Below are 13,674 nucleotides of genomic sequence, written 5' to 3' on the forward strand. Positions count from 1 at the left end.
ATTAGACAATATTTGTCAAATACAAACGAAAGTGCTACAGTCTATATTTTGTAAAAAAATCTTGGAACTGGCCTGGAACTGGACCACTTGTATGGTAACCAATGCTTCAGTCAGGTTCAGGTGAAGATCATCTTTTGCCGAACATCATTATTGCACTAGTTTTGGAGTTGGAAAAAAGGCACAAAGAAAATGTTGAATTTTTGTGTACGGAGTATTATGCATTTGGGAGTTCTGCTGGGGAAAATTCAAGCGAAATGAGCTCAAGTTTTTTCTTTATACACAAAACCTTAAGATGTGTTTGTTAGGGATCTAGATCCAAAATGTTTTGAATCCAAATTGTCTAAAAACGTTTTAGATGATTTAAAATCACTTCATGAAATTGGTTGGCTGGTAGGCTAATTATAGTTAAAAAGAATGTTTTTTTCATAAAAAATCATATAAATGAAAATACTTTAAAAAAATCAAAACTTTTTATGGGAGAAGAACAACTTAAATACAACTTGTTTTAACTTGTTTCAATTCAAAATAATTAACTAAAAATTATAGTTTCTGACACAATAGGGGGGCAAGAATCAGAATCACGCTTGCTAGGCATAAAAACGAGAATTTTTTGTAGGGATTCTGAGTGAAACGTTTTTCACATAACCTATTTGACAGTGAATACCGCCGAGGAATAGGGCTCAAGCCGCCGCCGCCGCCATCACTGTTGGTCCCCCTCCCTCCCCCTCCGGAGTTAGAGGAAGTGGGGATCGATCGTTTTTAACAAGTTTTTCCACTAGAGCGAGTCTTTAGGGTTAGGGTCTCTCCATACCAATACTTCTTAGTTTTAGAGATTTATTTATTTTCTCTTCCTCTTCTCCGGCAACGGTGAGATGGTAGGGTGGAATCGTTTTCTCCATGGTAGCTCTGTTGAAGATGCGGGCAACAACTACAGCGTTGACATCCTCACGATTTAACGACATGGAGACTTTTATTTTTGGATGGTGACATTATGACAAAGATGATGTCGCTGTCACGGAATAATTTTCTCCGGTCTCTTCTCCGTTTTATCGTGGTTAGCTCTGGCCACGATGAAGGACTAGGGAGAATAAATTTCAGATCAGTCTTTCTCATTCTTCTGTGGTAGAAAGAAGAAGAAAGACACCAGAAACAAAAAGTTTCTCAACTCCGCCTACATGAATGTTGACCGTCGTTCGTTGGGCATATATTCTCAGGTCTTTTGCCGAGTGTTTGCAAATGCAGTCAAAGCGTCATACAAGTTTGGTTTTGAGATCTGAAGTTATTCACAGCTTTAGTATAATTTAGTTGATTTTTTTTCTAAATATTTGTATAACTCAGAGTGCTCGTAACGTATTCATGTACCCATTATCTAATATAGTTCTTCTTTCGTCGAAAAAAAACTGTTTGACAATGATTCTGCCGGTTCTCTCAAGAAGTAGAAATGTTTCTGGTTGCTAAATGGAGCCTTGTAGTTTCCCGACGAGTCGCTTGTACAAAATGCAGGTGGTTGACTAGATGAATTGATCGCAGAGGCATGCATTACAATTTATAGCGAGATAGAGACTAGTATGGAACATCTAAAAATATTGATAAACCTTGTGTTGTCAATTATGTTTTACAAGCCAAAAGTGCTTATGCGCTTTGCATATGCAGGCCTTTTTATTTTATTCTGAGGACATCTACGGGGCTGCTGTCAGGTAGGGTTAGTAAGTTCTAACTTGAGTCATACTCTTCGCCAAAATAGTATGTATTTTTCGTTCTTCATTCTTCTATTCTGAAACATAAGAAATCTTCTAGTGTTTTAAATCAAATCATCTTAAGTTTAACCATGCTTGTAGAAAAGATTATTAATATCAACCACGTCAAAGAGGTGAATTATGAAAAATATATCTCATAATGTTCTAATTGATTTTGTCTAATATTGTAAATTTTATTATTCTTTTCTTAAAACTTGAACAAACTTAGAATGATTTGACTTAGGGCTTTAACTTTAGAATAGAGAGAGTATAGCTTTAGGCCAATTTTTGTTCTCAACATGTTATGTGAGAACATGAATATTTTTTGTCCAAATAAAGAAGTGAACATTCATATAATTGCAGGAACATTGCCCCACAAAAAATCAACATTAAATTGAATTTGGCATACCTGTCCTTTTCAAAGCAGTAAAGCTCACACATGTACTTTGTTGGTAATTGGTATCTGCATTGTCTCAAAACACCTATCTAGTACATCCAATAGATGGATTATATTTTGTGTTGGAAAGAAACATGAGATTAGTGTACTATCTGTAGTTTGTTGACGCTAAGATGCGCCAAATACCTAGCACGTGCAGCATGCAAATGAACTCAATGCTAAATTCTGTGTAAGCAGGAACACCAACAAGGTCCGTGCTGCCTATCTTTCTATTTCTGTATATACGTGTTGTTGATTGATTTAGTTTGATCTGAGTGTAAGCACACCGCCGCCGAGAACACCTTGACTTACATAGGCATGCATGCCCTTTCCCTTGCCCTCTTCCAACTTTCGGCCATGCAGGCGGAGCTTGCGAGCATCATCAAGAATGACGAGAACAAGCTGCTACACCTACACGGGATGCTGACCCAGGTGACCAGCAGCTACCAAGCACTAAAGATGCATCTCGTGGAGCTCATGCAGTCGTTGATGCCTGCCTGTCTTTGATCCAGCAGCCGCGAGCCAGGTACCCGCCTCGTCGTCATTGGCGTAAACGTTGCTGTCGGTGTCGGGAAGGAGCTGCACGCACGCATCACGGGTGGGTTGTCGTCAATTGTTAGGGAACTGCATGCACGCACAAATCACCAAATCTTAATAAAAATTTATTTGCCAAGAGCTCCATTCACATGCATGGAGTTGATTTAATATATAATTAAAATATGCTATATTAATTGGAATAGCCTACGTAGATATGATGTAATTATTCTCCCGCACCCTCGACGTATTCATATGCATATTGGAGTCTAATTCTAAGATGATTTGGAATAATGAGTTAATGACACATGTTCTCTCATAGGTGTAAAAGTAAGAGTAACATGTGCTTATACGAGTCATAAAGACACGTGTCTTGTTGGCCTAATTCTAAAATAAAGTAGATTAACACAATCGTTAAATAAGTCTCTAAATGAAAAAAAAAAGTCTAGATAACTGTATAATAAGTTACTAGCAAAACATGTCCGTGCGTTGTAACGGGAGAAAAGTTAACTTTTAAACCTTAATGGAAAAGGACCATGGTAATGATATAATTTCTATTTATAATTTATCCTTTGTATAAAACTTGAAAATTGTAATTTATTTTTACGATGAGTATGATATCCATAATATAACTTAGTGTTGTCATTAATACGACAATACCTTATTAAATTTGTATCAAATTAAAATATAACCTCGAGTGATTTTTTTGTTGTCATGTTCTAAGACAAAAAAAGTTAGACTATTTACCCGATTCCGGTTACAGACCTTGGCGTAGATACGAAGGGCCCGCGCATGCTCTCAGGCCGAAAACTAAAAGGCTGAAGGCCGAAACGACAAGCCTTTATCTCCTCCGTCCTTCACGTGAGCTATTGATTCTGTTTCAGCCTCTATCTCCTCTGTTCTCCAGCTCGCTAGCCCGCCGCCCTCCACCATCTCTGGCAGAGGACCCTCCTCTTGTCCTCTTGCCACTCTAGATTGGCACCCGCGCACTCCTCTCTCATTCGAGCGCTGCCAGTCGTGCCCCGCCTCGTGCTCACCTCCGGCAGTGCGTGCAAACCTTCTTCCTTGTTGTGGTCGTGCTTCTCTCGTTCTCTGTCCTTGACGTGGTGCAAATCCGGCGAGGGGCACCTGCGGCCGAGATCTGGTGAGAGGGCACTGCGGTGGCGACGACACGGAGAAGCACGGCTTCCTCACCGCCCTCGGCCTCGATCTCGTCGTCTTTACCATCAACCCCGCTGAAGAGGTGGCCCCAAGCCGCGCCGCCCCAGGCTGGGATGCACGGAGGACCTGGGCGTGTGCCCGGTGGGAGGCGACGACATGGGCTGGCCGGCGAGCGCAGAGGCGTCGTGGCGGTGGACGGTAAAGGTATAAATATAGATTTGCTCTTCTTGTTTGTAGAAATTTATGAATCCATGTTATGTGGTCTGATCTTGTCTCTGGTTGTCTCGATTTATATCTAGATTTTATCTAGATTTGCTTCTTATTTTTTGGAAATTTACGAATCCATGTTCTAGTGCCTTTTCCTCTGTATTTAGATTTGGTTTTAGATGTCTTTGAACTTGATGCGGATTCAAGAGACGAAGAGAAAGCCTGCACTGGATGCATCCGTATTAGAAATTGTCAAGGTTGTAGAGTTCTGAACGGAACTGAAGAGCCCGTGAAGTGCGCAGGCACGGTGGGGAAAAAACACGGGGAAGAGGACAGACGAAAATTTTGCCAGACGAAAACAAATTTTGCCTCTTTATTATTATTAGGTATAGATGTATTCCGTTGCAACCCATGAGCATTTTTTAGTAAAAATAAAAAATAAAAAGAAGAGAAAGAAAAAACACAGAAAATGAAAATGAAAAGAGAAAAGAAAAGAAAAGAAATAAATAGGAACACGTACCTATCTTACTACCTGCCAACGGCACCATCGAGGGGAATCGTGTGAGGATGGCTGGGCCGCGTGCTCCTCATGGGCCGTAAAAAGAAAACGCAAAGCGGACAGCGGAGGGAGGGCGGGTCGGCGCGCGGATAGCGGCCACCTGTGACCTGTCACCAGCCAAGATCTCCGCCGCCGCCCGCCGCCTCAACCCAACACGCAAAATAAAAACAAAAACCCTACGACAGCTTCCCCTTCCTAATCTGATCTCGCTCTTCCTCTCCCCGATTCGCTCGCATCTCCACATCCATCTCGCCGGCTTCTGCCACCTCGAGTCCTCAACCTCGCGAGTTCCTCTCCTGGCACGCCCATCCCCAACCCCTAGTCGTCCTCCGCAGCCGCCGCCGCCGCAGCAGCAGCAGCCACCTCGAGTCCTCAACCTCGCGAGCCGACAAGATGTTCGATTTCTTTGTGGTGATCGATTTTGAGGCGACCTGCCAGGAAGGCTCGGTGATCTACCCACAGGAGATCATCGAGTTCCCGTCCGTCCTCGTCGACGGCGCCACCGGCCGGACACTGTCCACCTTCCGCACCTATGTCCGCCCTCGACACCATCCCCGCCTCACAGATTTCTGCCGCGATCTCACTGGAATCACCCAAGGCGACGTCGACGCTGGAGTCACCCTCGCCGAGGCGCTGGGCATGCATGACCGTTGGCTCGAAGCACATGGTGCTAAGCTGGGCAAGCTCGCCGTTGTAACCTGGGGAGATTGGGACTGTCGCACCATGCTCGAGGGCGAATGCCGCTTCAAAGGTATAGAAAAGCCTCACTATTTCGATGATTGGATTAATCTAAGGCTGCCCTTCTCGGCGGCGTTTGGTGTTGGCAATGTCCGGTTCACTCTGCAGGATGCGATTCGGAAGGCGGGGCTGCAGTGGGAGGGCCGCCTCCACTGTGGTCTGGATGATGCTCTAAACACCGCTCACCTCCTCGTCGAGCTCATGCGTCGGGGAACCCTTCTCAAGATCACCGGCTCTTTGGCGCCAAAGCGGTCACCTCCTCGCCCTGAACCTAAGGCGGCGCTGCCATGTGTTGGCCCACGCTCGGTGGTGCCGACGCTACCTCCTCAGCCTCAGGTGCCGCTGCCATGTGCCGCGGCCACCGGGATGGACACAGTGCCCTGCTGCTTCTGCGGTGTGGCCAGCAAGCTAGGCGTGGTGGCCACGCCGGGCCAGATGCAGGGGCATTACTTCTACGGATGCGGCTGGTGGACTCCGACATGTTCGTTCTTCATGTGGGCAATATAACTGCCTGCAGAGTAGCTGCGCGCCAGGTTCACAAGTTCATCCTCTGTTCCATGTCTTGCCCTTTACTGCTAACGGTTCTCCAGTTTTTTCTTAGTTGCCCATGCAGGTCAATCTGGACACACTTCAGCGACGGCAGGTCAAGAAAGGAAATTCACCGATTCCACAAGTATTTGTGTGATGGACACGATGCAACAAAATGGAAGGCTACTTTCTTCTGAAGAAGACACTTTCACAAGCGCTTGATTGGAGTCCAGCAAGTTCTAGAAGCGGGAAAGATGTCACAGCTGCAACTATGTCTCAAGCTGATGGCGAAGGCAGGAAATCAGTGCTGTGTTTGAGTAGTTAGTGTCTAGGTGTCAGGTAGGCCCCAGTGGCCAGTATAGTGTGCGTGTATGGCTATACTGAATCTTAGGACCAAGCAATTATTATTTACTGAACTCTGCATCTGAGGAAAAGATGTGGCTAGTGTATGTGGTACCTAGAATGTTTGGCATAAGAAAAAATATATTATGAAGATTTATATATCAGTGTATATCATGAAATGTCTTTTGTTGCTTGGTAAAACATTTTAGATTGCTGTACTAATGAAGAATATTACGTTGCACAAACAGACTGCAGTTCTCAAAGCATGCCACTGAAATGTTATGTGAGCGTTATATTCCTATGCCACTTAGTGTGTTTGTGTTGTGGTGCTTGGGTTGGGTCTCCCAGACCCTTGTACTTGTTTTTTCTACCTTAATGAAATGATACGCAATTCTGTGTGGTTCAAGAAAAAAAAAACATACCACTGAACATGATTGGTAAGAATTGATCTGAAGTGCTTACCATGTTCATAGTGCTGTTAAAAGAATAGAGTGCAATATTACCAATACTTTTAAAAGAATAGAGTGTAATATTGCCATGTTCAGGTCATCAGCTCTATTAGCATCATGCACTACTCAATTCTTTATGAGGCATATCAGTTCAGATTCAATTTAATTGAATTTGAATTCTTATTTGTTATTCAAATTGATGGTAGCCAAATTCCCAGCAATTAGCATGGTGATAGAAAATTCGTAGATCCACATAATGTGTTGCATTTGCGTAGACTTGAGAGTACTGTACTGATACCAGATTCTGGTTACGTCTTTTTTTTCTCATCACTATGATCACATAAAAGTTAGGGATTTAAGAGAGCAAATGAAGAGCTTTTTTTGTGTCAAGAGACTTGATCCTTCTCAGGTAATAGCCTTTAGGTAACATGAGGTACTTATAGCCAAGGTTGTTAGGCTGAGGCGGATTGGAGTCCATGTAGGGTTGAGCGACCTCTAGGGGATCGACTGACCCTTAGATTCACCGATTTTGTACATACATAGCTGAAATGTATCCTTGACATCGGTTGGAAGGTACCCAAAAATGTTGAGGTAGTTTGGTGGGACACGGAGGGTTAGCCAATCATAGGGGGTTGGTGCATCGTCCAATCTTCGTTATTGTGTTGATCCACAGCTCATGGAGCGTGTACACGGTGGGTACGGTACCATTTCTCCTATCCTTCGACCATCATACCATATTTTATAAAACTTCCTCGGATGATACTCTTCACTCTCTCATTTTATGGTGTATGATTCTTTACCAAGACAAACTTAACAATGCCTCTTTAACCTAGTACTTCTAATAGGGGAACTTTAAGGCATACTCGTATTGCATATGTTGCTAAATCAAATACCAGATCCAACAAAAAAGATGTCATACACTCAAATGGATGAAAAGAAGTTACCAATCATGTCTTCTCCACTAATACAAAATGATTCCAGCTCCTATAAAGCTTCGTTGCTAAAGCTGATTCCTACACTTCCATTTGATACGGCTCCTGCAGGCTGAAGCCGTTCCGAAAGCCATACCAAACTAAAGGCTGAAGCCGTTCCGAAAGCCATACCAAACTAATTCATGCCTTTGGGAACGATCGACAACACATCTTACACCACACTGTCAATCGATTCATTTTCTTTTAAGAGAAGGGAATATTAACACGGCTGCTATTTTACATATTACATACAACAAACGCCAAAAATACAGTCCAGTTTCAGATCCGTGCAACACCTATGTCTAGCTATCAGAGATTCAGAGAGAGAAAAAAAAGGAGAAATTAACAAACTTATTGAAGCCCTCTGATGCTATTGATCCCACATACACATCACTCTTTTTTTTGCTTCAGTATTTCTGCTCATTATTCCTCAGATTTATTCCCTGGCATAACCTCTTCAGAAGCACCACGTCGCTATGTTTTGGAGCTACGTATTTATACAGTTACACTCTTGATCCTCTTCTGAGAAACGAAGAGATACCGCCGCAGGGCAAGCAGAGAGACCCAAGTGAACTTCGAGATCTTCTCCTTTATCATCAGCAGCAAGGCGGAGCTCAAAACTGTTTTAAGGATCTGAGCATTCAGGCCTTTGAAGAAGCCTGGAATGCCTTCCTTGGTCCAGATAGCATGCAAGGCACCTGCCATTGTTTTTGGTGCTCTTGATTTGCTTGGCCTTTCAGATTCATTGTCATCATCTTCATCTGGGTCTGCAGCCTGAATCATCACCTTGCACCTGTTTGACAATTATTTGTAGCAACAGACAAATCATTAGACGCATTAACAAGCAGAAGCAGGTGGTGAGGCCCAGATGCACTTATGTTGTCAAGTAAAAGTTTGCAAACCTGATTAATGGATAAGTTAATACTGTAGCAATACTTTTGGAGACGGCACCAAGCAGAAAAGCTGAGAAAGCAGAAAGAGCAACTCGGGAATTATCCTCTGCTGATCCTGCATTTTTGCGTCGCTGCCTCTGAATTATCCTTTGCTTGAGCTGATCAAATACGGTGTACTGCAGAAGACAGATACCGACAATCATGAAACAATCACTTGATCCTTGATCCTTTTATTTACTTCGTTGGCCATCATTACAATCTAAATTCTAATCTGACCGTTACTTCTTCTACAGTACACTAAAAATCTAAATGTCTGAAAAAACTTTTCATATTAATTCTACTGGCATTGTTTACTGAAATGACATGCAGCTCTCCTCTCCTGGCCATTCCAGCAAAGAAAATAATGGTGTTGTAATCATCTAGTCTTCTTTAATCAACTGACACACCTTTCTTGTGCGATCAGGAAAAAAATATATACTACTATTGTTTTCACATGACAAATCTCGAAACTTTTAAATGTTTGCCAGCAAGCATTCTTGAACCTCATAACTAACATCTACAATACCAAATAGATGCACTATCGAGACATATTTCATGGTGAATTTATAAAAACTAATTTGAGGTTATACATATTGGTGTATTTTTCTATAATCTTGGGTAAAAACTAGGAAACCTTGACTTCGTACAAAACAAAAACGGCCTAAACTTTGGAATGGTGGGAGTATTTCAGTTTTGTCTCCGTGTATAAGTTACAAAATATAGTTTAGAACATATAGTTATGCTGTAAATGTGATCTTTGATTAGACATGCACTTTTTTTTCACTTCTCACTTCAAATAAGTAAAGGCAAATACATGCAAAGTTGATGATACTGGAAAACGGTTTGAAGGCAGTACTGTTATAGAAGTAACAGCTGTTTTGATGACTGAAAGGGAAGGCAACAATTTTGCACAACATTTTCCAGAACCAAGATCTTAGTTGACATATTTTTATTAGTGAAAAATCTTGACAGTAGAAAATGTCTAAGTGCTCCCATTACTGCTTCCTTAGCAAAGTAAGTTCTGAGTTTTCCCTCTTGTAGTTCTAGAGGTTCTCCAGTTTTTCTTTATGGAATTCAGGATAGCCATATTCCTATCACCACATTAGATAATTTATGATAATATTGCAGAAGCAGAGTATAGACGTGCCCGAATCAATAGTCCCAAGATTTTTTCCCCTTTGCTTGTGTTTGTTTGTGATGCGAAAAATCTGGTTTCAGACAATAAAACTGAGCACCTTCAGAGTCTGTTCGGAGTATGAGATCCCTTCAACACAATCTTCAGTATCTATGTTTAATGGTTTAAAAACAAAAAGTTGACACAATTGGACACCATAGCTCATATTATCAATTTGAAGTTCTATACAATATTCATTGTACAAGAACCTTTCCAAGTTTAATACCTGAATAGAAGGATTGCAAGTCAATATGATGGAAATGCCCAAGCCATCGAATGCTTCCATCCAAGTGCCTTCTGAAAGAGTTTCCCTCAGCCCTTTAGACTTTCCAAAGGCACTTGTCTGCATCCTAGAAGCTGCTGTATCTAATGGCTGGTAGGAAAGAAGCACAAATAAGATCAGGGAGCAAAGATTAATTTTCAGCAAACCTATAGCATTTTTCAGCAAACCTATAGCATTACTTACCTGTGTAACGATAACAGTGCAAGCACCAGCAGCAGCTGCAACTAACAAGTTGGCAGATGTTCCAATAGACTTTGCTCCACTCTTCTCTAAGTAGAGTCTTTTAAAATAGCTATACCCATAAAAATAAAAAAACGAGGAAACAAAAGACTGAATGTTCTTCGTGTTAAGGCCCTGATATAGAGACAAAAATTGCCTTTTACGAATCGCTTCCCAAAAGACATCTGAAAGGTTCCTGGAAAAAACATTTGAAGCCACTTAGTTTATGTGTGGATTAACTAAACATGCACAAGATAGATGCTGGAGATGTAAGTATGTAACAACTAACAACATACAGGACTGCATGATCAACAAAAACTCGGACAGAGGGGAAATACCACCCCCACAGTATTGTTCGGAAGAAGAAATCTCACTCTTCAACCAATACCCCCCTCCCTCCCGTGACAATGCAGACCCTATAGGGCCGCAGGATAACCTAGGCCGGCAGCCACAGCCACCTGGTTCAGCGTCTACCTAACCAGGTAGGACTGCACTGCTCATACAGGACGACTGCCACCATTGTCATAGACCAGTGCCCTGCCACTATTTATGGGTTGTCAACAAGGGAGGATGTTCGCCAGCCCTGACATTCACTCCGAGGGAGAGTCGAACCCAGGCATCACAACCAGTAGGCTATGAACCCTTTCGCCCATATCAACAACAGAATGCCAAGTAAGAAATACATGAACCACAAGAGAACAAAAAACACTTGGTCATAAACTCCAAAAAATGGTCTTAAAATTGCAGTCGATTAATCTCAGCATATCAAAATGTTATGGTCAAAGGATAACCATCCTAAGACAATGTAGAGATTGGCCATAGAAACAAGCTACACGCAAAATTCTTTCCCAGCTAGCTTGGTTATGATAATTGCTGACCAAATTTAGTTTTTCTCACCAAAAGTGATTAGGCATTAAACGCAAAATTCTTTCCCTGGTAGCCTGGTTATGATAACTGCTGACCATATCGTCAATCCCTGGATCCCAGGAGAAACAAATTTATCGTGAACCTAATAGAGTAAGGGTGTGTTTAGTTCCCCATAGAATGCAAATGCAAAATGCCAACTACATTGGAATGATGAAATGCAAAATGCCAAATTTTCAGGATTATGTTTAGTTCCATCCAAAATACAGGATTTATTGCCCTCATTAGGGCCTCTTGAGGCTCTTTTGGGCTTTTTTTTGGTCTCTTGAGGCCAAAATCTAAAATGGAGAATAGTCACCTTTTTGCCAAAAATTTTGCATGGTGTTTAGTTCCATTATGCAAAATGATGGGCCAAAACCCAAAATTTTTTTGAGATGGAAGGGAAATTAAACACCCCCTAAGGAACTCATTAACGTGCCCGTCTCACGTAAGCAATTCAGTCTACCACTAGTTCTAAAAGTTATAAGCAAACCATTTACACTTTTCCTGCTTTACAACGACTTGATAAGAACGCATGAATCGTGGCCTCATGGGCAGACGGTTCGATTCGATCGCAGTCACAGACAATTTGGGACCAACTAATGTGAAAAGTGGTGACTGACTAAAGCAAAGACTATTCAAGCCGTCCCAATCACTCTAATCGCGCACTGCACAGTTCAGGAATTCTCTCTTAATCACAAAAGCCCAAATTGCAAAGCACGATCGAGAGAGGACAAAAAAAAATCAGGAAACCTCTATCATCCTTTGCAGAGTCAGATCCAAATCCTCACGGACCAACTCTCTGTCGAAAGAGAGAGAGAGAGACGGAGGGGCAGGCACCAGCTTCCGACGAGCCAACCACAGGAGCCCCGTCGTACGGATCAGGCGGCCAGAGAAGAGCGATAAGGAGGAGGGATGAATCAGCAGCAGTACCTATACTTCTGCGCGCCGTGCTGCGTCTGGAGCTCGGCCTGGAACTTGGTCTTGCAGGTGTCGAGCGGGTAGAGCACGGTGGTGCTGACGAGCGAGCCGATTGCCCCGGAGGTGGCCTCCGCCAGGCTCTCCCAGTCCACCCCGCCGCCGCCATCACCCGCCATCGCCCCTCCCTCTACCTGCCACCGAGATCCCTGGGAATCTCCTCGCTCAGTTCTGTTCTCCCCTCCCGCTGCCTATTGCCCCCCTTGAGTCCAACAAACAAGTTGCGAGCGAGGTGCGTCTGCGTACTACTACCCGCGAAGCGCGAGGGGAAGGCGTGGGGTGGGGCTGCGAGTAAATAGGAGGCGGGACGAACCGATGGAGAAGAGGGAGACGTCACGGCAGATGGGCGACGAAGAGTGGGATGGGGATGGGGACGCCAGCCAGCCGCCGCGCCGGGCGGGGGCGGGCGTGTGGGGTGGGGTGGGGTGGGGTGGGGGGGGGGGGGGGGGTTTGCTGTGCGGTGCGGACTGATTGGTTACTGGCTTAGTACACCGCGCGGCGCGATGGTTTTCCGAGTGTTTGGTGGTGCCGTCGTGTGCGTGCCAGGACATTCGTCTACGTGCGCCGTTGCAAATTTGCCATTTTTGCCCATTTGTGTGCTGAGATGTTTGGTTTCAAAATGTCAATGGGGAACCGATCCCCGATTCCCCGCGGGGAATTTCTCTATTTGGTGATGGGTTTGGGGTAAAATCTCTCCCCACGGGGAGCTAAATGGGGCAAAATCTGTCCCCGTCGGGTTTCGCGGGGGCGGGTTTGGTGTGCCTCTCCCCGTCCCCGTTCCCTGTGGAGACCCGATAATAATAAACCTATGCTCGATGTTTGGATTCTTAGTTGCTATTTATAGTTGATGAATCACTTGTGGTGAATGTATGAACAATGTGATTGTTTCTGTGTTGTTATGAACTATGCAATAGGCAATTATAGACAAATGACTGTTATTTGCATGTGAATTATTGGATATTTGTTGTTGTTTATGTAAGTGATTTGTTGTTGTTTATATAATTAACGCGGAGACGGGAATCTCCGCGGGGATTTAATCCCCGAGCGGGGACGGGGATGGGGCAGAAGTTCTCCCCGTGACCCTTCACGGGGACGGAGATAGGGGAGAATTTGCCCCCGCGGAGACGGGTTTGGAGCAGTAACCTCCGACGGAGAATTCCCCGTTGACATCCCTAGTTTGGTTGGTGTGGACTCGGTGGCAAATGCCTCTGCGGGCACGTACTGTCGCCGGCTCCACGCCCACACTCAGGAATGCACGATGGGGCAAACGCCCGGAATCATGTCGCTGCAGTGCAGCCTGGAGGTGCTGGAGCTGGACGAACAACAACAGGCTGGGCAGCGGTGTGGGTGGAGACTGGAGAGTGGAGACGGCGAGGACGGACTCGGAGGACCGGCGCGCGCGGCAGCTCCAGCCGTCCACCAGGTCCGTCTTGTCCGACGTGGGTCGCCTCCGTGCCTCCGTGGTCAGTACTCAGTCGTCTGCAGGTTTTCCACACGGTGAGGCCAAGGTCGCTAGGAGCGCCT

General features: G+C 44.2%; 2 protein-coding genes across 2 annotated transcripts; one reads left to right on the plus strand and one right to left on the minus strand.

Annotated features, from left to right (window-relative positions):
* LOC8076857 (ERI1 exoribonuclease 2) lies at positions 4,744-6,412 on the plus strand. The gene is made up of 2 exons (XM_002439703.2): positions 4,744-5,904; positions 5,985-6,412. The coding sequence occupies exon 1, from the start codon at positions 5,027-5,029 to the stop codon at positions 5,876-5,878; it is 852 nt and encodes a 283-aa protein (XP_002439748.1). The 5' UTR covers positions 4,744-5,026; the 3' UTR covers positions 5,879-5,904; positions 5,985-6,412.
* LOC8076858 (peroxisomal adenine nucleotide carrier 1) lies at positions 7,784-12,565 on the minus strand. The gene is made up of 5 exons (XM_002441005.2): positions 12,106-12,565; positions 10,234-10,465; positions 9,994-10,140; positions 8,564-8,730; positions 7,784-8,454 (listed from the first exon to the last, which is right to left on the minus strand). The coding sequence occupies exons 1-5, from the start codon at positions 12,267-12,269 to the stop codon at positions 8,157-8,159; spliced, it is 1,008 nt and encodes a 335-aa protein (XP_002441050.1). The 5' UTR covers positions 12,270-12,565; the 3' UTR covers positions 7,784-8,156.

The sequence above is a fragment of the Sorghum bicolor genome, chromosome 9, assembly GCF_000003195.3.
Source record: "Sorghum bicolor cultivar BTx623 chromosome 9, Sorghum_bicolor_NCBIv3, whole genome shotgun sequence".
NCBI classification, from domain to species: Eukaryota; Viridiplantae; Streptophyta; class Magnoliopsida; order Poales; family Poaceae; genus Sorghum; species Sorghum bicolor.